At 48.4% G+C, this 22,321-nt stretch overlaps 2 protein-coding genes across 3 annotated transcripts in view; both read left to right on the top strand.

Moving 5' to 3' along the window:
• The window catches only part of LOC140120861 (uncharacterized), a 71,022-nt gene that overhangs the window by 24,550 nt on the left and 24,151 nt on the right, over nucleotides 1-22,321 (top strand). The window contains exon 2 of one of the 2 annotated variants that reach the window (XR_011853989.1): nucleotides 133-267. The exons of the other annotated variant lie outside the window; for it this stretch is intronic. The gene's annotated coding sequence lies outside the window, so the exon portion shown is untranslated. The remainder of the gene's footprint in view (nucleotides 1-132; nucleotides 268-22,321) is intronic. 2 annotated transcript variants of the gene reach the window in all.
• LOC140120875 (uncharacterized) lies at nucleotides 12,112-16,918 on the top strand. Its single transcript, XM_072139893.1, has 4 exons — nucleotides 12,112-12,238; nucleotides 12,385-13,204; nucleotides 13,367-13,424; nucleotides 15,224-16,918. The coding sequence occupies exons 2-4, from the start codon at nucleotides 12,917-12,919 to the stop codon at nucleotides 16,231-16,233; spliced, it is 1,356 nt and encodes a 451-aa protein (XP_071995994.1). The 5' UTR covers nucleotides 12,112-12,238; nucleotides 12,385-12,916; the 3' UTR covers nucleotides 16,234-16,918.

The raw sequence follows: 22,321 nt of genomic DNA, 5'->3' as shown, positions 1-22,321 counted from the left end.
TGGTGACAGCAGGAGCAACTTATAGTCTTCTACTACATATAATGTCCCAGAGTCACAGCTAAAATCCCCAAACAATATTCCGATGGATCTTCCCTGTTATCTCCCGCTGTAATCAGCCTTTCCCTACTCCAGGTTCTCCTAATGACCTCATCACACCCCGATACTGGACCGTCCATCAGCGACCCAGCAGGGATGGAGCAGGACAGAACCACGGCTGCCCGGATCCTGGACCTCACCCTAGAGATCATCTACTGGATAACTGGAGAGGTGAGAGTCTCCCAGGACACGGCTCTTATCTCTAGGAATACAACAGGGAAATGACTGGAGAGGTGAAGGATTCTTAGGATCTATGTAGTGATCAGTGTCTCCCCATACACAGGATTACACAGTAGTGAAGAAGTCGTCTGGTGAGTGTGTGACCCCCCGTGTATCAGGAGGATGGACCCAGAGCCCCATCACCCAGCCTCCACCTCATTCACTGATACATGAGCAGAAGATCCTAGAACTTACCTCCAGGATCACTGAGCTGCTGAGCGGAGAGGTGAGCGCTGCCGGGAATGCTGGGACATGATATAATAACACAAGGGAGGGCTCCGGGGGATGACTGTGTCATTGTGTGTGTCAGGTTCCTATAAGATGTCAGGATGTGGCTGTCTATTTCTCCATGGAGGAGTGGGAGTATGTAGAAGGACACAAGGACCTGTACAAGGAGGTCATGATGGAGGACCACCAGCCCCTCACATCACCAGGTAAGAGGAGACCTTCCCTGATTGTAGAGGAGAGTCAGCCAGATTCCCCCATCATCTGCTCATCACATGTAGACAATGTATCAGTCCCTGTGTTATTTCCTATAGATGGATCCAGTAGGAGAGATCCACCAGAGAGATGTCCCCGTCCTCCACATTCCCAGGACTGGCCAGGAATAAAGCAGGAGGTCCCACCCCATCATCAGGTAGGAGAAGCTGAGATCGGTGAATCCTCTAGTCTGGACGACATCGAGTAATTCCAGTATCTTATCATTGTGATATAATACAATATAAAAGTTATATGTGACTATTTTGGGGTATAAGTTATTATTAGTTGTTATGCCTTTGAACTATTTGTGAATATTTCGTACCCCCACAGTCTCTTGGGGTATACAGAGGCCGGTGCTGTCCCCATCACAGCCCCACACATGCTACAGCTGCAGTTTCAGGCAGTAGCAGGGGCACAGCTGTGTCAGGCTTGTGGTTTTGGGAGCTACAGATTCAGAGATACAGACACATAGGATTTTTATCTGCAGTTTGGTTGAATGTTGATCCTTTCTGATCCTCCTCTGTAATGTGTGATCCTTACAGGAGAGTTGGGGTGGAATGACACAAGGACTCGAGAATCCCACATCCGTGTCTGTTCATGGTAAGAGCCTTTCCCAAATCTTCTATAAACTAATCGAAATTTCAAAAATGTGTCTATTATCATAATGTTGTCTCTTATTGTTAGTGCGCCCTCATGTAACAACTGCTTCCAAATCTTGGTTGAAACAACCTTGATGGTGGCCACTTCCCCTAGATCGGTGGTCTCCATTGACCGAGCCATCGCTGAGTTACCTGCTAAGCGCATGGCAGAAGAGTCATGCACGGCCGGCATTAGAAAAACTAATGCTAGGTACGTACCTTAGTCAGAGCTAGACAGCGGCGCCTAGCAACAGGGACCCCCCCCCCCATGCTAGTATTGCACTGCCGTAATGGATCCAGTCAGTTGCACCTTCACCTAATACCTGCAAGGGTCTACAACCGCCCCCTCGCAGCGGCGCCTCCGCCACAGCCCCCTCGCAGCGGCGCCTCCGCCACAGCCCCCTCGCAGCGGCGCCTCCGCCACAGCCCCCTCGCAGCGGCGCCTCCGCCACAGCCCCCTCGTAGCGGCGCCTCCACCACAGCCCCCTCGCAGCGGCTCCTCCACCACAGCCCCCTCGTAGCGGCGCCTCCGCCACAGCCCCCTCGTAGCGGCGCCTCCACCACAGCCCCCTCGTAACAAGGTTGGGGACCACTTCCCGAGAAGATTGATGGCAGTGGAGGTCGCCGTGATGCTTTGTAGTGCGGATGGATTCTAGTAACACAATTGTGGTGGAATAAGCACATTTGGCAGTAGACCCAATGGGGCAAATGTACTAAGGACCTTGCGCCAGTTTTCCGTCTGACTTTGCATGTTGTTTCTAGTGCAAACTGCTTGCACAGGTATAAGACGTGTCTGCACCACAAATGTGTCGCACGCAAACCTTTTGTTGCACAGCTGCACTATTCTTCATACAACACAAATTAGGCGGTGATCCGCTGCTCAGTCGGTGCACCATGTCGGAGCAGTGCAAGGGTCGTCAGATTCATGAAGAACGTGCACCAGGAATCCTGGCAGCTGCTGGATGGTGGAGCGAACAGGTAACCGGAAATATAGTTATAGACAAGTGTTCACACTGGTGCACAGAATACAAACGCAGGACTGAACAGGAAACTGGAATACAGGTATAGACCAGTGTTCACACTGGAGCACAGAATACAAACACAGGACTGAGACAGGGACAGATATATACAGGTCTTCAGGCAGATTATCACAGGTCAGATCCAGATACAGGTACAGGCGGGATATACACAGGTCAGGTACAGATACAGGCAAACAAACGGAGACAGGTAAAACTAAACTAGAAACACAGGGAAGACAAGACTCAAAATAACCAGCACGGTATGATGGGAATGGGCGGATATATTAAGCCGATCCCGGACACGCCCCCACTAGCACACTGGGGGAAGTGTCCATCAGGCTAGTAACCCTTGCTGGACTGGACAGAAATGCAAGGAGCAGGGTGTGGCTCAGTTAATCCAAACATAAGAATTAAGCCACAGTTCACACACAAATAAACGCAATGTATTCCACCAACTGCGGATAGAGCGACGTTCAGGCACGGACATTACAAGTATTATGTAACTACCTTCAACTACACCGGAGTGTAGTATAGTGGCTGCGGCAGTGCACTGTAATTATCTCAGTTTTTTTTTTAGATAAATGACCTAAGAGTAAAACCACTTCCCAGCTGTCCCGATCTAATTGCCCAGGTGACAGCTTAACGTTCTCTTCTTGCAACAAAGTGCAAACACGGAGACAAAGACCGGACGATACAAATGTACGATGCTTGTCAACCAAATGAGTGGGTGAGAACCAGGAAGACAAAGGCAGTACAAAATCTATAGGCAAATAAATAGTCAGAAAACGGGCAAAGGGTCAAAGAATCTACACCGGCCCCCTCAAAATAAGATTATAGCAAGAAAGGAAGATGTAGTGAGCAACCTTATGAGTCCCTGCATAGCTGAGAATTGATCTATTCATCTAACATCTAGGCAGGACAGAAATGTGAGTGCAGAGAGATTCTGTCCGAATAACAGAGCAATGTCCACAGGAAACTGACGGGTGTGGTTGAAATCAATAAAAGGGGTTGTCCAAGACCATAAAACATTGGTGGCAGGGAGGGGGTTGCTTAAAAGAATAAACATGTACCCACCTCCGTGGTCCCTTCTGGCGTCCTGCGTTGCCATCTCTCAGGTACGTGCCCTATGTAAACAAAGAGCTTCCGGGCAGCAGAGGTGGTACGCCCACCGGTCCATATTTCCTATATCATGCAGGACGGGTAGGCGTGGTCGGTTGACCGAAAGCTGAGCACAGCGTGGCTTCCATGTCCCTGTTTGTTTACACCCCCCTCCCAGCCACCAATGTTTTTATTTTTCAGTCTCGGACAACCCGTTTTAAGGCTCCCAGGAAAGGAGTAGACTAGTGTTCAGACTAGTAAGGACAGAATGAAACAAAGTAACACTTATGGGTGCATCCTCAGCCGTACTTTATGAACGGTGGACGACGCAGAAGCCAGAATACGCACAGATGTTACATTCTCTCTCTCATAGCTGTATATATATATATATATATATATATATATATATATATATATATTACACAGTCACACGCCCATTACCGTTTACATATATAATTTCTGTGGAATATGTTGAATTTGTTTTGTACCTTCGTCCTATCTTGACACTGGGAGGTCATATGGAAACATCCGTCCCTCTCTACAAGGGATCATATTCTGTGTTTTCTTTGATGCGATAATCCTTGAAAAAGGAGATTGAAAAGCGTGGCTGCTTTCTTACAAAAACAGCGCCTCTCCTGACCATGGGCAGGGTGTGGTATTGCTACTAAGCTCCATTCATTTCTATACAGATGAGCTGCAATACTCACACAAACCGGGGTCAGGAAAGGTTCTGTTTTCGGGAGGAGGCAGCCATGTTTTTAATCTTCTGGACAACCCCTTTAATGATCACTTTCTCTTCCTTATTTGTGTCCTATAATCTCAGAAAGCTTGATTTACTTAATGGAAAAAACTCTGACAGAGAATTATATATATATATTTTTTTTTTTAAGGTGAAGACAGGATGAAAAACTCCCATGAAGATCTCCTCTTATCTCCCTATTATAAAGAAGAAGATAACATGACACAAGATAATCGAATATCTCCTAATGTCACCTCGGTCCCTCACAGCAAAGATCCATCCACTGACACCACCGGTGACCAGGAGCCTTCAACAAGTCGATCTCTGATTAGAAATCTTTCTACTGGACAATGTCAGGAGGAAATGTTTCTAGGACCAAAACCCTTAGATACAAAATTGGATCTTTCTTTGCATGAGATGATTTCCAGTGATGAGACTTCCTATTCATGTTCTGAATGTGGGAAAGGTTTTAACCAGAAATCAAGTCTCGAAGAACATCAGAGAACTCACACAGTAGAGAAGCCATTTTCATGTTTTGAATGTGGGAAGCGTTTTGCTAAGAAATCGCATGTTAAAAAACATCAAATAACTCACACAGGGGAGAAGCCATTTTCCTGTACAGAATGTGATAAACGTTTCAGCGAAAAATCAGGTCTTGTGAAGCATCTAAGAATTCACACAGGAGAGAAACCATTCTCATGTTCTGAATGCGGGAAGACTTTTACCAGGAAAAATCATCTGACGCATCATCTACGAATTCACACCGGGGATAGACCGTTCTCTTGTTCAGAATGTGGGAAATTAGAAATTAAGAAATCAGATCTTACAAGACATCTGAGAACCCACACAGGAGAGAAGCCGTTCTCGTGTACAGAGTGTGGGAAAAAATTTGCTCAAAGAGCAGGTCTCTACAAGCATCAAAAAAAAGGTCACACGCAGGAGAAACCATTTCCATGTTTAGAATGTGGGCAAAGTTTTGATGATAGATTTGTTCTTTTTAAGCATCAGATAACTCACGGAGAAATGGTGGCTATTCTGTCCTGATTCGGGAAATGATTTAGATTAACAGTAAATAATAAAGAACATCTAAGAGTTTACACAGAAATAATTTTTGTTCAGAATGTTATAACAAACATCATCCATCTCAGAATCCAAACCAAACTCCTTCCCTTCTTTTCCTCTCCCCTTGTAATATACACTCACCGGCCACTTTATTAGGTACACCTGTCCAACTGCTCGTTAACACTTAATTTCTAATCAGCCAATCACATGGCGGCAACTCAGTGCATTTAGGCATGTAGACATGGTCAAGACAATCTCCTGCAGTTCAAACCGAGCATCAGTATGGGGAAGAAAGGTGATTTGTGGCCTTTGAACGTGGCATGGTTGTTGGTGCCAGAAGGGCTGGTCTGAGTATTTCAGAAACTGCTGATCTACTGGGATTTTCACGCACAACCATCTCTAGGGTTTACAGAGAATGGTCCGAAAAAGAAAAAACATCCAGTGAGCGGCAGTTCTGTGGGCGGAAATGCCTTGTTGATGCCAGAGGTCAGAGGAGAATGGGCAGACTGGTTTGAGCTGATAGAAAGGCAACAGTGACTCAAATCACCACCCGTTACAACCAAGGTAGGCAGAAGAGCATCTCTGAACGCACAGTACGTCCAACTTTGAGGCAGATGGGCTACAGCAGCAGAAGACCACACCGGGTGCCACTCCTTTCAGCTAAGAACAGGAAACTGAGGCTACAATTTGCACAAGCTCATCGAAATTGGACAGTAGAAGATTGGAAAAACGTTGCCTGGTCTGATGAGTCTCGATTTCTGCTGCGACATTCGGATGGTAGGGTCAGGATTTGGCGTCAACAACTTGAAAGCATGGATCCATCCTGCCTTGTATCAGCGGCTCAGGCTGGTGGTGGTGGTGTCATGGATCCATCCTGCCTTGTATCAGCGGGTCAGGCTGGTGGTGGTGGTGTCATGGATCCATCCTGCCTTGTATCAGCGGGTCAGGCTGGTGGTGGTGGTGTCATGGATCCATCCTGCCTTGTATCAGCGGCTCAGGCTGGTGGTGGTGGTGTCATGGATCCATCCTGCCTTGTATCAGCGGCTCAGGCTGGTGGTGGTGGTGTCATGGATCCATCCTGCCTTGTATCAGCGGCTCAGGCTGGTGGTGGTGGTGTCATGGATCCATCCTGCCTTGTATCAGCGGCTCAGGCTGGTGGTGCTGGTGGTGTCATGGATCCATCCTGCCTTGTATCAGCGGGTCAGGCTGGTGGTGGTGGTGTCATGGATCCATCCTGCCTTGTATCAGCGGGTCAGGCTGGTGGTGGTGGTGTCATGGATCCATCCTGCCTTGTATCAGCGGCTCAGGCTGGTGGTGGGGGTGTCATGGATCCATCCTGCCTTGTATCAGCGGGTCAGGCTGGTGGTGGTGGTGTCATGGATCCATCCTGCCTTGTATCAGCGGGTCAGGCTGGTGGTGGTGGTGTCATGGATCCATCCTGCCTTGTATCAGCGGCTCAGGCTGGTGGTGGTGGTGTCATGGATCCATCCTGCCTTGTATCAGCGGCTCAGGCTGGTGGTGGTGGTGGTGTCATGGATCCATCCTGCCTTGTATCAGCGGCTCAGGCTGGTGGTGGTGGTGTCATGGATCCATCCTGCCTTGTATCAGCGGGTCAGGCTGGTGGTGGTGGTGTCATGGATCCATCCTGCCTTGTATCAGCGGTTCAGGCTGGTGGTGGTGGTGTCATGGATCCATCCTGCCTTGTATCAGCGGGTCAGGCTGGTGGTGGTGGTGTCATGGATCCATCCTGCCTTGTATCAGCGGCTCAGGCTGGTGGTGGTGGTGTCATGGATCCATCCTGCCTTGTATCAGCGGCTCAGGCTGGTGGTGGTGGTGTCATGGATCCATCCTGCCTTGTATCAGCGGCTCAGGCTGGTGGTGGTGGTGTCATGGATCCATCCTGCCTTGTATCAGCGGGTCAGGCTGGTGGTGGTGGTGTCATGGATCCATCCTGCCTTGTATCAGCGGGTCAGGCTGGTGGTGGTGGTGTCATGGATCCATCCTGCCTTGTATCAGCGGCTCAGGCTGGTGGTGGTGGTGTCATGGATCCATCCTGCCTTGTATCAGCGGGTCAGGCTGGTGGTGGTGGTGTCATGGATCCATCCTGCCTTGTATCAGCGGCTCAGGCTGGTGGTGGTGGTGTCATGGATCCATCCTGCCTTGTATCAGCGGCTCAGGCTGGTGGTGGGGGTGTCATGGATCCATCCTGCCTTGTATCAGCGGGTCAGGCTGGTGGTGGTGGTGTCATGGATCCATCCTGCCTTGTATCAGCGGCTCAGGCTGGTGGTGGTGGTGTCATGGATCCATCCTGCCTTGTATCAGCGGGTCAGGCTGGTGGTGGTGGTGTCATGGTGTCTTTGGGCCCCTTGGTACAACGCCACAGCCTACCTGAGTATTGTTGCTGACCATGTCCATCCCTTTATGAGCACAATGTACCCTGTAACATCTGATGGCTACTTTCAGCAGGATAATGCGCCATGTCATAAAGCTGGAAGCCTCTGACTGGTTTTTTGAACATGACAATGAGGTCACTGGACACAAATGGCCTCCACAGTCACCAGATCTCAATCCAATAGAGCATCTTTGGGATGTGGTGGAACGGGAGATTCGCATCATGGATGTGCAGCCGACAAATCTATGGCAACTGTGTGATGCCATCATGTCACTATGGAGCAAAATCTCTGAGGAGCTTCCAGCACCTTGTTGTATCTATGCCACGAAGAATTGAGGCCGCTCTGAAGGCAAAAGGGGGTCCAACCCGTTACTAGCATGGTGGACCTAATAAAGTGGCCGGTGAGTGTATATCGGCCGTATATACGTCCCCCATACATGTGTGTGAATGTAGCTTAAGGGATTTTTCACATGGCTGTCTGCGCGGATGTACATGCGCCCGCAAATTTGCGGCCGCATGTACGTCCCCATAGACGGCAATAGCGGCACGGAGGCTTTACGGTGCCACACATGGGTGGCACCGATCCAGGACGCAGAAAGCTAGAGCATGCTCTATCTTTCGGCGTGTGCGGCCGTGTCCCGCTATTCTCTATGGAGGGAGGAGGGATCACCTCCTCCAGCACACGGCGGGCATACCACGTGTGAATGTACCCTAAGATGGTTCCTCGACAAGGACATCGCTCCCCCCATTTTCTTGTATTATTTGTATTACTATGCACTGTATGTTGTTGTGTCATTTCTGTTATAACGCGCCTTTATCAGAGGCACTTGTTCCCCATAAGCAGCTTCTGAAATGATGTCTCCCTTTTTGGTTGGAGGATAATAAAAAGAGAGTTGAAAACAAACAGAAACCATGTTTCTGCTCCGAATCGGGGGATGTGACGTACCCACACTCTCAGGTCAGGTCACGGGGTGCAGTTACACTACAGAACCCATCAATCTATCACATAATTCTCTGCCACCTTAAGCCAAATGATGAATTTATGCCATAATTACCCTCCCGGCATCTACGCCACAGGAGAAGGCTGGAAGACAGAGGCATCGGTGAACAGTGTCCAACAATATAGACCATGTGAATGTGGGCAAATGTGTGACATGACTTCATGAGGCTTACTCCGTTTTGTCTAGCGGTCTGAGGAGTGTGAGTCTCTGCCCGAGGTCTAAAATTATGTGAGTGTTCATATTGCAGAAATTTGGACTACGCTGATTGAGTGAGTGATAAGTATCTATTGTGGTTGCAATCACTATGAAATAATGTTTTGCTAGCTATATTATCTATAATGAAACCAATGTTAAATATTAAATAGATTATTGTATATCTACAAATAAAGTATAATGGAATACTTTCTCATTATGGTCTGTATTGTTGGACACTGTTCATTGAGGCGTTTTTGTGAGGAAGGGGAGATCTTCTAGTCCTAGACCAACTTCTACCTAATACCACAGGAGGAGACTGGAGGACAGGGGCTGCAGGAGGAGGCTGAAGGACAGGAGGAGGCTGAATGACAGGGGGCCACAGGAGGAGACTGGAGGACAGGGGCTGCAGGAGGAGGCTGAAGGACAGGAGGAGGCTGAATGACAGGGGGCCACAGGAGGAGACTGGAGGACAGGGGCTGCAGGAGGAGGCTGAAGGACAGGAGGAGGCTGAATGACAGGAGGCCACAGGAGGAGACTGGAGGACAGGGGCTGCAGGAGGAGGCTGAAGGGCAGAAGGATGTTGGAGGATTGGAGGCCACAGGAAAAGGCTATAGGACAGGAGGAGGGTGGAGGACAGGAGGCCACAGGAGGAGACTGGAGGACAGGGGGCCACAGGAGGATACTGGATGACAGGGGCTGCAGGAGGAGGCTGAATGACAGGGGGCCACAGGAGGAGACTGGAGGACAGGGGCTGCAGGAGGAGGCTGAAGGACAGAAGGATGTTGGAGGATTGGAGGCCACAGGAAAAGGCTATAGGACAGGAGGAGGGTGGAGGACAGGAGGCCACAGGAGGAGACTGGAGGACAGGGGGCCACAGGAGGATACTGGATGACAGGGGCTGCTGGAGGACTGGAGGCCCCAGGAGAAGGCTAGAGGACAGGAGGAGAATGGAGGACAGGAGGCCACAGGAAGAGACTGAAGAACAGTGGGCTGCAGGAGGAGGCTGGAGGACAGGGGGCCACAGTAGAAGGCTGGAGGACAGGAGAAGGCTGAAGGAGAGGGGCCTACAGGAAGAGGCTGGAGGTCATAGAAGGAAGCTGGAGGCCGCTGGAGGACTGGGAGATAGGAGGAGGCCGGAGGCCACACGAGGAGACTGGAGAACAGGGGCTGCAGGAGGAGGCTGGGGGACAGGAGGAGGTTGGAGGACTGGAGGCCACAGGAGGAGACTGGAGGACAGGGGCTGCTGGAGGACTGGAGGTCAAAGAAGAAGGCTAGAGGACAGGAGGAGAATGGAGGACAGGAGGCCACAGGAAGAGACTGAAGGGCAGGGGGCCACAGGAGAAGGCTGGAGGACAGGAGAAGGCTGAAGGACAGGGGCCTACATAGAAGGAAGCTGGAGGCCGCTGGAAGACTGGGGGATAGGAGGAGGCTGGAGGGCCGGAGGCCACAGGAGGAGACTGGAGAACAGGGGCTGCAGGAGGAGGCTGGAAGACAGGAGAAGGTTGGAGGACTAGAGGCCACAGGAGAAGGCTATAGGACAGGAGGAGGGTGGAGGACAGGAGGCCACAGGAGGAGACTGGAGGACAAGGGCTGCTGGAGAAGGCTGGAGGCCACAGGAGAAGGCTAGAGGACAGGAGGAGGGTGGAGGACAGGAGGCCACAGGAAAAGACTGAAGAACAGTGGGCCACAGGAGGAGGCTACAGGAGGAGGCTAGAGGACAGGGGGCCACAGGAGAAGACTGGAGGTCAAAGAAGAAAGCTGGAGGCCGCTGGAAGACTGGAGGTGACAGCAGAAGGCTGGAGGACAGGAGGAGGCTGGAAGACTGAAAGTCACAGGAAGAGGCTGGAGGTCACAGAAGGAAGCTGTAGGACAGGAGGCCACATAAGGTGGAGGATAGATGACAGGGGGCCACAGGAGGAGTCTGGAGGACAGGAGGAGTCTGGAGGACAGGAGGCCACAGGAGGAGTCTGAAGGACAGGAGGCCACAGGAGGAGGCTGGAGGACAGTAGGCCACAGGAGGAGGCTGGAGGACAGGAGGAGGCTGGAGGACAGGAGGCCACAGGAGGAGGCTGGAGGACAGGAGGCTACACCATGTGAGGAGGGGGGGGGTAGTAGTACAGAGAGTATTATGTATATGTTTGGGCAGATATATAAAAGTAGAATAAATAAAAAGAGGATAAAATTAACGTCGGGTTTTATATATTGCTGAGTTCCATTAAGGGTTATTATATGGGTATATAGGGGGTGGTTGGCCACAGGAAGGGGGCATTATACTACATGGGGGTGATTAAAGTTGAAATTACACTATGCTTGTGGGTGGGGCAATGGGTGTGGTTTTTGACGCTTTTTCTCCCGGCTGGGATAATGGACATGGAGCTGCGTCCAAACTGTGGAAGCTGGAGCTCTGGATTGGAGTCTCCTGACTCAGATCCTGGGATTGGGTTCTGTGTCAGTACTGAAGGTGCACTGTGCACTGTCTCTCTAATCACTCTGTCTCTGCAGACTGGACTGCTGCTCTGTGGAAAGACCATGAGGTCTGGACCATGTGCTCCCCCTGCACAGGGGTTTTATACTCCCCTTGGTCAGGTGGTAGCCTCTCTCCAATCACAAACCAGTTTACAATACAGCCAACTCATTGGTTAATATCTGACACCCATTTAACAATTGCCTGCATCTACAGCTGCTATTACACAATGACCAGGTTCTAGAACCTTCATAGAGGGTTCATGACTCCCTCCGTCAGCTCCTAACCTGGAGAGGGCGCTATTCGCAACTACCAGCCTGCCTATACGTTGGCCGGGATGTTGCATATACAGGGACATCTTATTTACACACGTCTGATGAAGAGAACTAGTATTCTCCAAAGCTCAACCATCAAATATACTCAGTTATCCTCAGAAAAGTATTGTGTGATTTCTTCTCTCTTCTTCTGCTCTCCATGAATAACGCGGTACAAATCTACACTACTGGCAGGGAAAGGGTTAAGTCCTGGCGCGATCAGGAGGACAACGACCCTGCAGCAACTCTGTCCCGTTACAGCGACTGATCTGTAGATCTTATATACTAAAGACTGCAGGACCTGTGATGATGTCATAGTCATGTGATCAGTCACATGAGGGGAGGAGTAAAACTGTAGAGATTTCTCACTTCCTGTCATGTGACCAGCCCACCAGGAGGTCCTGTGCAGCTCAGTGATTGGTCGGGTTGTGTGTGACTTGTAGTTAACTCTTTCTTTACTAATCTTATATTCAACAGCAGCCGAGACATTGCAGGTGCGACTACACACAATGTATAAGCAGGTAACATGGCGACAGCCGGAGATAAGGAGCAACTTATAGTCTTCTACTACATATAATGTCCCAGAGTCACAGCTAAAATCCCCAAACAATATTCCGATGGATCTTCCCAGTTATCTCCCGCTGTAATCAGCCTTTCCCTACTCCAGGTTCTCCTAGTGACCTCATCACACCCCGATACTGGACCGTCCATCAGCGACCCAGCAGGGATGGAGCAGGACAGAACCATGGCTGCCCGGATCCTGGACCTCACCCTAGAGATCATCTACTGGATAACTGGAGAGGTGAGAGTCTCCCAGGACACGGCTCTTATCTCTAGGAATACAACAGGGAAATGACTGGAGAGGTGAAGGATTCTTAGGATCTATGTAGTGATCAGTGTCTCCCCATACACAGGATTACACAGTAGTGAAGAAGTCGTCTGGTGAGTGTGTGACCCCCCGTGTATCAGGAGGATGGACCCAGAGCCCCATCACCCAGCCTCCACCTCATTCACTGATACATGAGCAGAAGATCCTAGAACTTACCTCCAGGATCACTGAGCTGCTGAGCGGAGAGGTGAGCGCTGCCGGGAATGCTGGGACATGATATAATAACACAAGGGAGGGGTCCGGGTGATGACTGTGTCATTGTGTGTGTCAGGTTCCTATAAGATGTCAGGATGTGGCTGTCTATTTCTCCATGGAGGAGTGGGAGTATGTAGAAGGACACAAGGACCTGTACAAGGAGGTCATGATGGAGGACCACCAGCCCCTCACATCACCAGGTAAGAGGAGACCTTCCCTGATTGTAGAGGAGAGTCAGCCAGATTCCCCCATCATCTGCTCATCACATGTAGACAATGTATCAGTCACTGTGTTATTTCCTATAGATGGATCCAGTAGGAGAGATCCACCAGAGAGATGTCCCCGTCCTCCACATTCCCAGGACTGGCCAGGAATAAAGCAGGAGGTCCCACCCCATCATCAGGTAGGAGAAGCTGAGATCTGTGACTCCTCTATAGACGGGTGTAATGGCCCCCGGCAGCAGTGCAGTATATGATGTGGGATGTGTCTCATGTTGTTATTGATAATAATGATGATTCCGGATCCTTTTTGATGATCTGATCTCTTTAATGTTTGATCCTTACAGGAAAGTTGGGTTGGAATAACAAGTGGTCTCAAAAATTCCACATCAGTTTTGGTGGATGGTAAGAGCCTTTCACTGATCTTGTATAAACCATTAGAAGTTTCAGAACTTTATTTATTATCATAATTAGGACTATATTTGTCAGCAGCTCATTTATTGACAATATTATCCATCGTATTCTTTGATTTGAGTTGTTGGAATGGAATGGGACTGCCTCTGTGTGACTGTAATGATGATATAAGTCAGTGATGACAATTAGATGTTTATTATATAGGGCACATAGTCACATGACCACGCTGCGTTCGCTTCAACTTAAAGGAAACCTACCAGTTAGAATGGTCGGTGTAAGCTGTAAGTACCGAGCACCAGCTCAGGGTGAGCTGGTGCCGGTACTTACTTTCTTTAGTGTTATTAACCGCTGTATCGTGGTTTTAACACTTTTTAAACTTTATATCAGAAGAGGCTTCGGCGCTGCACGCGCAACGTCTCCAGCATTTCCTATGTAGGTGCGCGCATAATCGCGCGCACGCAGCGCCGAAGCAGCTTCTGCTATAAAGTTTAAAAAGTTTTAAAACAGTGATACAGCGGTTATTAACACTAACGAAATTGCTTACCCCTGCCATTCTAAGTGGTAGGTTTCCTTTAAACATCTCATTTCTGTAGAAAATGCTGAATTTTATGAACTTTATCACATCTTAATACTGGGTAATTATACTGTGAGGTCCACATGGAAACATCTGTCCCTGTCTACAAGGATGTCACATCTGTACCTGTGCCATCCTCAGACAGTGATGTCGGCTGAGGACGCGCTGATAATGTCAATCTGTTTTGTAAAGTCTGAACATCGATGTATTTTTGATTGATTTGCACCACACCCATCTGTCTCCTGCAAACTGTTCTCTGCATCATTAACAGTTAACCATCTGTCTCCTGCAAACTGTTCGCTGCATCACTAACAGTTAACCATCTGTCTCCTGCAAACTGTTCTCTGCATCACTAACAGTTAACCATCTGTCTCCTGCAAACTGTTCTCTGCATCACTAACAGTTAACCGGCTGTGAATGACAGAATCTCTCCCCTCTCTATTTGGCTATGGCTTCTCATATATAGTTTTGTGGATCGGTGCTCTTTGTTTATTGAACCACATTTTATTAAAGACCCTGTGCCAGTTTTTCAACTGACTTTCCATGTCCTTTTCGGTGCCAACTGAAACATGTACTTATAAAGTGTCCGCGGCTGCACTATACCTAACGCACTTATACCCGATGCAAAATTCAGTACATCAAGGGGCGTTCCAGTACATAGTCGGACCGTGCGACACATTTAACATTCAGAGTCTGACAGAATTGTGCTGCACGCCCTATGTTAAAGGTGCACTAAAATAAGTTGGTGCCCTCTGTCGGAGCAGTGCAGGGGGCGCCATAAATCATTAATCTGCAGACTCCACAGGCAAACTGCACTGTTTTTGCCATTGTGTTTATTCCTTCTCCTGTATTTTGGTATCATTGACCCTTTTGCCTATATTCCTAGCCATTTTGTACTGCTTTGTACTTTTGGTTTTGACCCGTATTTGGCGACTTTCCTTCTCAGTTTGTACTTTTTTGCCTTTCTCTCTGTGTTTGCTCTTAGCGTAGGGAGAGATCGTTGACCAGTTGCCTCCTAAAACAGGGGAGGGGGTTTAGTCTCAGGGCCCGCTGTATCTGCCACTGGTCCATTTTATATTCGGTGTTTAATGAAGACCAATAATTCCTGAAGGCTATGATTTTTTTCATTATCTTTAATCATTGTTAAGTCCTTGGGATTTGATTGCTGTCCTTGTGATTCCTGTAATATTTTTTTGTTATTTTTTTTTTTCCCCAGATGAAAACAGGATGATTGACTCCTACGATTTCCTTTCATCTTCTTATCATAAAGTAGAAGATGATATCAAACAAGATAATCCAGTATTTCCTAATGTCCCCTCAGTCCCCAACAGCCGAGATCCATCCACTGACACCACCGGTGACCAGGAGCCTTTATCTGGTCAATCACTGGTTGCAAATTACCAAACCGGACAGGGGGAACCTGTACACAACAAATTGGATCTTTCGGTGCAAAAGAGAATTTCCAAAGATGATAGCCCGTTATCATGTTCTGAATGTGGTAAAAGTTTTGGCCGGAAATCGTATCTGATGAAACATTTACAGATCCACAGAGGAGAGAAGCCATTTTCATGTCAAGAATGTGATAAATGTTTTCCCATATATTCACGTCTTGTGAAGCATCTAAGAAGTCACAGTGTGGAGAAGCCATTTTCATGTTCTGAATGTGGGGAGCATTTTAAACAGAAATCCAGTCTGAAAGGACATCAGAGAATTCACACAGGAGAGAAGCCATTTTCATGTCCAGAATGTGGGAAATGCTTTGCTCAAAAATCAAGTCTTGTGAAGCATCTGAGAATTCACACGGGGGAGAAACCATTTTCATGTTCTGAATGCAAGAAGACTTTTAGCGAGAAATGTCATCTGAAGGACCATCTACGAATTCACACAGGGGAGAAACCATTCATGTGTTTGGAATGTGGGAAATGTTTTACCCAGAAAACACTGCTCTCTAGACATCACAGAAGTCACATTGGGGAGAAGCCATTTTTATGCCCAGAATGTGGGGACTATTTTAAACATAAATCACATCTGAAGGAACATCGGAGAATTCACACAGGAGAGAAGCCATTTCCATGTAAAGAATGTAGGAAATGTTTTGCTCAAAAATCATCTCTTGTGAAGCATCTGAGAATTCACACCGGGGAGAAACCATTTTCATGTCCAGAATGCAAAAAGACTTTTAGGGAGAAATGTAATCTGAAGAACCATCTACGAACTCACACTTGAAATAAACAGTTTATGCGTTTGAAATGTGGAAAATGTTTTACCCAGAAAACACTGCTCTCTAGACATCACAGATGTCACAGAGGGGAGAAGCCATTTCATGCCCACAATATCTCTTATCTTAGACAGACATAAAATCTGAAGGAACATCAAAGAACTCACACAGGAGAGAAGCCATTTTCATGTTCAGAGTGTGGGAAATGTTTTGGTAAACATCAGAGAACTCGGAGTGACAACTCTCATGTTCCGACTTTTGGAAATGATTTAGGTTAGAATTAAATAATATACAACATCTAAGAGTCTACAAAGAATTTGTTAGTGAACATCTTACATCTGATATGTCCCACCAAAGAAAAATCAGTTTTATGCTCTTAATTCAAAAACAGTCTTATTAAATATCAGTAAAGTCACATAGGGTATATGATGTACCCCCTCTCTCAGGCCACATCATGGGCTGCAGCTTAACTAGCATATCACTGCCACCACCTATACTTTAATAATGTAATACGGACCTATCCTGTACAAGTTCCAAACACAATTAATAACAAAGAATTCATACTAAATAATTAGCAGTAGAATTCTCTAGAATTAATATTTTTAATGTGGTCCCTACAGAAACACAAGTTCTATTAAAACTACAAGGAAGAGACTTATTAATATTCTTAAATTTAATACAAGATTGTGCAATGCAAACAAAAAAACAATAAAGTCTTTGTAATGAATAGTAGAATTATCCGTGCTATGGGGCTAATGCAGAAGTAATTTGGCCGTCTCTCTAATGACGATGGATTCACCAAAGACCATTCCAGGGTCCCGGCAATTTGAACTCATGGGGTTTTCCCTACCACTCAGTGGCTGATTGTATCACTGAGAGGAGGTTGTCCATACCTTAATAGATTATCCTTTCCTCATCACGTACATTTTATGAATACAACAAGCAGTTCCCATACATATAATATTGCATCCAGTCATCTGGGCACGTCGATGTCTTCTACCGAATGGCGGTTTGACTCTGGACTGGAGCTACTGTGAGATATGGGCAGGTTCCTTTAGTGCTATGGTGATAATTTTGTCAATATGTGTTGTCACGGTTGCTCCCGCGACCCATATTTCGGGTCGCGGGCCCACCCGTGTCCCACTGAGGTCGCCAGCGCTGCGCTTGCATGGCTTACCTCTCCCTGCACCTGATTCTGGACCTCGGGCCGTGTGCCTGTGTCCCCAACTCCTAGGGCGCGCTGCGCCGGCTTCAGAGAATTTAAAGGGCCAGTGCACCATTAATTGGCCCTGGCCATTTCCCAGAATTCTATATAAAGCTGCCTCTCCCTGCACACTCTGCTGGATCTTTGAGGCTATGCCATAGAGAAAGCTCCCCTACAATAACCCTGAGTATTTCTGTGTGTTCCTGCTCCTGAATTCCCGTGTTCCTGCATTCCTGTTCCTGTGTTCCCTCTCCCATCTGCCTGAACCTCACGTTGCTGACCCCAGCTTGGACTTGACATCTCTGCTGCCTGCCCTGACCCTGAACTTTACCACGAGACTGTGTCCTGCCAAGGTACCTTGACCTTGGCTGCCACTGCCGCAGCAAGACCATCCTGTTTTGTGGCAGGCTCTAATGAAGACCAGGTGCCACGTAGATTCCAGTCCCAGGTGTCGGCTAGTACCACCTCCTGCGGTGGTCCAGAGGATCCACAGATCCCAAACCCTAACAGTAAGATCCAGCCTTGGATCCCGCCGAGGTTCCACTACCTATTCGGTCCGATCTTACCACCGTTGTGGCTCATCAGTCCTGGCAGATTGCCACAAGGTGATCAGTTAGGACAGGTCACCGCCGTGTTGTAGCAATTGATGGCGACCCTGTCACAGCGCCAAGCTCCTGCTGCTCCGGTTAGCCTACCTGCTCCTGAACCTAGGCTACGTTTATCTATGCCCAATAAGTATAATGGGGACCCAAGGTTTCAAACAATATAAGCAGTACGTTTCCAGCTCAAATCCCACGAGTCAAGGAATTGGATAAAAACTTTTCTTTATGGACACTCCCATGGGGGAGGGCTTGTGCCTGCATGACGCCCATAGGCACAAGCCCTCCCCCATGGGAGTGTCCACCTCATCACGTGTCTCACACAGATGATTTAAATAGCATACTTTGTTACAAAAATGTATCCATGATTAAGGGCGCACACTGCGCCTGAAACGCGTTGGAAATTATGGTGTGTCCATTGTCTTTTATATGATGTCTGAATAAAGAAAAGTTTTTATCCAATTCCTTGACTCGTGGGATTTGAGCTGGAAACGTACTGCTTATATTGTTTGAAGCCCTCAACATGGAATGAGGATCCGTGCTCTCTCTTCTCAAGGTAAAGATACGTGGTTGGAGCTGAAAATTGCCTGTTGCCGTTTTATTGGACCCAAGGTTTGCAGGGGCTTCATTACCCAGTGCTCCCTGAACATTGGACTCATGCCATCTCAATTTGTCACGGAGCGATCCAATGTGGCATTTACCATCAGTCTCCTCTGCAGGAAGGCCTTGGCCTGGGCTACCCCTCTTTGGGACAGAGACGACCCGGTCACGGCTACTCACACGGCATTCTTGATGGAATTCTGGTCCGTGTTCGAAGAACCTGCACGGGCCTCCTCTGCTGAGACTGCACTGCTGAATCTGCGGGAACTCTTCCGTGGGAAAATATGCTGTCCAATTCCGTACCCTGGCCTCAATCGCCTGATGCAGCCCTGTCCACAACCTTCAGGAAAGGTATCTCTCCTCACGTCAAAGGCCGCTCCAGCCTCCAGCCGTACCATCTGCAGAGGAGCCTATGCAGGTGAACAGAGCTTGTCTGTCTTCCCAGGAATGATCCAGGTGACTTCAGGAGAACTTCTGTCTCCACTGTGCCAGCCCAAAACACGTCCTTCAGACCTGTCCATTCCGTACTCAGCGTCAGGGAAACGCCCGCACCTAGGGTTCTTAGGAGAAGCGTCCCTAGGTGAGAACACCTGGATTCCGGTTCGGCAGGAAACTTCGTGGATGTTGACTTGGTTTCTCAGTACCATCTTCCTGTGGTCTGTCTCGAGATGCCACTGATCAGTCAGTGGGCAGATTCTCCAGGATCTGATCCGGTACCGCACTGAACCCCTATGCCTACAAGTGGGGGTCTTGCACAAGGAGAGACTTTCCTTTTATGTGCTAACCCGGTGCATGTCATCAGTTCTTCTGGGCCCTCCGTGGTTGCAGCGCCACGCACTGGTACTCAACTGGCAGATGGGTGAAGTTCTCTGCTGGGGCCCGGAATGCCAGTCACGTTGTCTCGAACTGCCTCGTCCTGTCTCCACCGTCCTCCAAGCCTCTGTTGGGTCTCCCTACTCCTTATGCGGACTTTGCATATGTTTTTTCAGAAAAGCAAGCAAAGCCTTTGCCACCACACCAACCCTATGACTGTCCAATACATTTCCTCCACTGGGTCGAGTTTACCACCTATCTGTTCCTGAAACTGCGGCCATGTCGGCCTACATAAAGGAGAAACTGCAGAAGGGCTTTAAATGCAAGTCTTCATCCCTTGACGGTGCAGGATTCTTCTTTGTGTCCATGAAGGATGGTCCTCTCTGTCCGTGCATAGATTACCGCGGCCTCAATAAAGTCACGGTGAAAAACCACTACCCACTACCCCTGAATACAGAACTGTTTGATCGTCTACGTGGTGTCAAGGTTTTCACCAAGTTGGACCGGCGGGGGGCATATAACCTCATCCGCATATGTGAAGGTGATGAATGGAAAACCGCCTTCAATACTCAAGATGGGCACTTTGAACATCTTGTTATACCCTTTGGACTTTGATACACACCGGCGGTGTTCTAGGAGTTTGTCAACGACATATCCAGAGACTTACCTGTGTCATGGTCTATCTAGACAATATCCTGGTATTCTATACGGACATGTACGGCAAGATCACAGGTGCCTAAGGGCCAATCACCTATATGCCAAGCTCGAAAAGTGCCAATTCCATCAGAAGAGTCTTCCATTCCTTGGATATATTATCTCAGACAAGGGACTACATTTGGATCCTGTCAAGGTGTCTGCAGTACTTCAGTGGCCACATCCAGCGTGACTACGAGCTATCCAGAGATTCCTGGGCTTCGCCAATTACTACCGGCGGTTTATCCCACATTTTTTCTCCGTGGTATCTACCATTGTGGCGCTGACCAAGAAGAACAGCAACCCTAAGCTCTGGCCTCTGAAGACACTTTCATTAAGCTAAAATCTGCCTATTCACCTGCTCCCGTTCTCACCCAGCCTGACACTGAGAAACTGTCCCTGCTAGAAGTTGACGCCTCATCCGTTGGTGCTGGAGCCGTTCTCACACAGAAGGGTCCAAAGGGCCAAACTCTAACCTGTGGGTTCTTCTCCAAGACCTTTTCAGCCACAGAGCGGAACTACTCTATTGGTGATCGGGAGCTTCTGGCTATTAAACTTGCTTTGAAAGAATGGCGTTATCTTCTAAAGGGGGCTCGTCAGGAAGTCAGTATTTATATTGATCATAAAAAACTCCAGACTGCCCAGCGTCTCAATCCAAGGCAGGCTGGTTGGTCTTTCTTCTTCTCCCGTTTAAACTTTCTGATACATTTCTGTCCTGCAGAGAAGAATGTTAAGGCCAATGCTTTCCCTCGTGCCTCGGATGTTGTTGGGGAAGATCCTGCTCCCAGACATATTGGGGCAGATTTATCAAGCAGTCTGAAAGTCAGAATATTTCCAGTTGCCCATGGCAACCAATCACAGCTCAGCTTTCATTTCACCAGTGCTCATGAATATTTTAAAGGGGAGCTGTGATTGGTTGCCATGGGCAATTGGAAATATTCTGACTTTCAGACTACTTGATAAATCTGCCCCATTGTTCCTCCTGAACGGCTGATTCCTGCTGCCCCTCTGGACCTTTGGCAACTTCCTCCTGGCAAGATGTATGTCTGACCTACCCTTCGGAAAAGGATACTGACTTGGGAACATTGCTCGTGTGTGGCTGGGCACCCTGGGGTGTAGCGCTCTGTCACCTTCATTTCCCGACACTACTGCTGGCCAGATCTGGTCAAGGATGTGCCCAAAACATGCCATCTTGTCTTAAACCTGCTGGTCTTCTTTTGCCGTTACCGATACCCAGCTGGCAATGGACTTTATCACCAATCTTCCATCTTCCTCTGGTAATACCGGCATCTGGGTGGTAACCGACCGCTTCTCCAAGATGTCCCACTTCGTTCCTCTGCCAGGCCTGCCACCGGCTCCACCTCTTGCCAGCCTGTTCTTCCAGCACATCTTCCGGCTTCATGGACTTCCTCTGCACATTGTATCGTACCGGGGGGTCCAGTTTGTTTCCCGTTTCTGGCAGTCCAGGTCCGGTCAACTACAAGTGAAGCTCGACTTCTCAAATGCTTAACATCCTCAGTCCAATGGACAAGTTGAGAGGGTTAATCAGACCTTAGGCTGCTATCTCCGCCATTTTGTCTCTGCCCGACAGGACGACTGGTCCCTCCTGCTACCATGAGAGGAGTTCTCCTACAACTCTCTGGACTCATCCTTGTCCACCTCTCCCTCCTGCTGAGAGCTCTGATGTTCCTGCCGTAGACAAATTGGTCCGAGATCTCAGAGCCATCTGGGAGAAAACAAATCAGTCGTTACTCCGGGCATCCACCCGCACCAAATTCCAGGCAGACAAGAAGTGCAGGTCTCCCCCAGTCTTCTCCCCAGGTGACAGAGTATGGCTGTTTTCCAGGTACATTCATTTGAAGATTCACAGCTATAAACTTGGTCCCCGATTCCTGGGTCCATTTGAAATACTGAAGCGCATCAATCCTGTGGCATATAAGCTTCGCATTCCTCCCGCCATACGCAACCCTAACTCCTTCCATGTCCGTAGAAAGGACCTGCTATCTAACAGTGATCTCTGATCCCTTGAGGATCCATGCCGTAGTAAAACTTTGTTTTGAGGTCCTAAAAGTTCTGGGTCAAACAATTGTGAGGTTGTGATCACAAAGCTCTAGGACTGTGGCCGCATCATCAAGATGAAATTATGGCTATAATAGATAGCTGCTATTCTGCTCCAGCATCTCCAAA

Source organism: Engystomops pustulosus, chromosome 3, assembly GCF_040894005.1.
Source record: "Engystomops pustulosus chromosome 3, aEngPut4.maternal, whole genome shotgun sequence".
Classification (NCBI taxonomy): domain Eukaryota; kingdom Metazoa; phylum Chordata; class Amphibia; order Anura; family Leptodactylidae; genus Engystomops; species Engystomops pustulosus.
This window is presented reverse-complemented; position numbering and strand designations above follow the sequence as displayed.

Excerpts from the sequence above, each read along its gene's own strand:
- LOC140120875 (XM_072139893.1), top strand. The coding sequence starts at position 12,917 with ATGGAGGAGTGGGAGTATGTAGAAGGACACAAGGACCTGTACAAGGAG. Across the intron at positions 13,205-13,366 it reads AGGTCCCACCCCATCATCAG|GAAAGTTGGGTTGGAATAAC; the intron begins GTAGGAGAAGCT and ends TGATCCTTACAG. Across the intron at positions 13,425-15,223 it reads CACATCAGTTTTGGTGGATG|ATGAAAACAGGATGATTGAC; the intron begins GTAAGAGCCTTT and ends TTTTTTCCCCAG.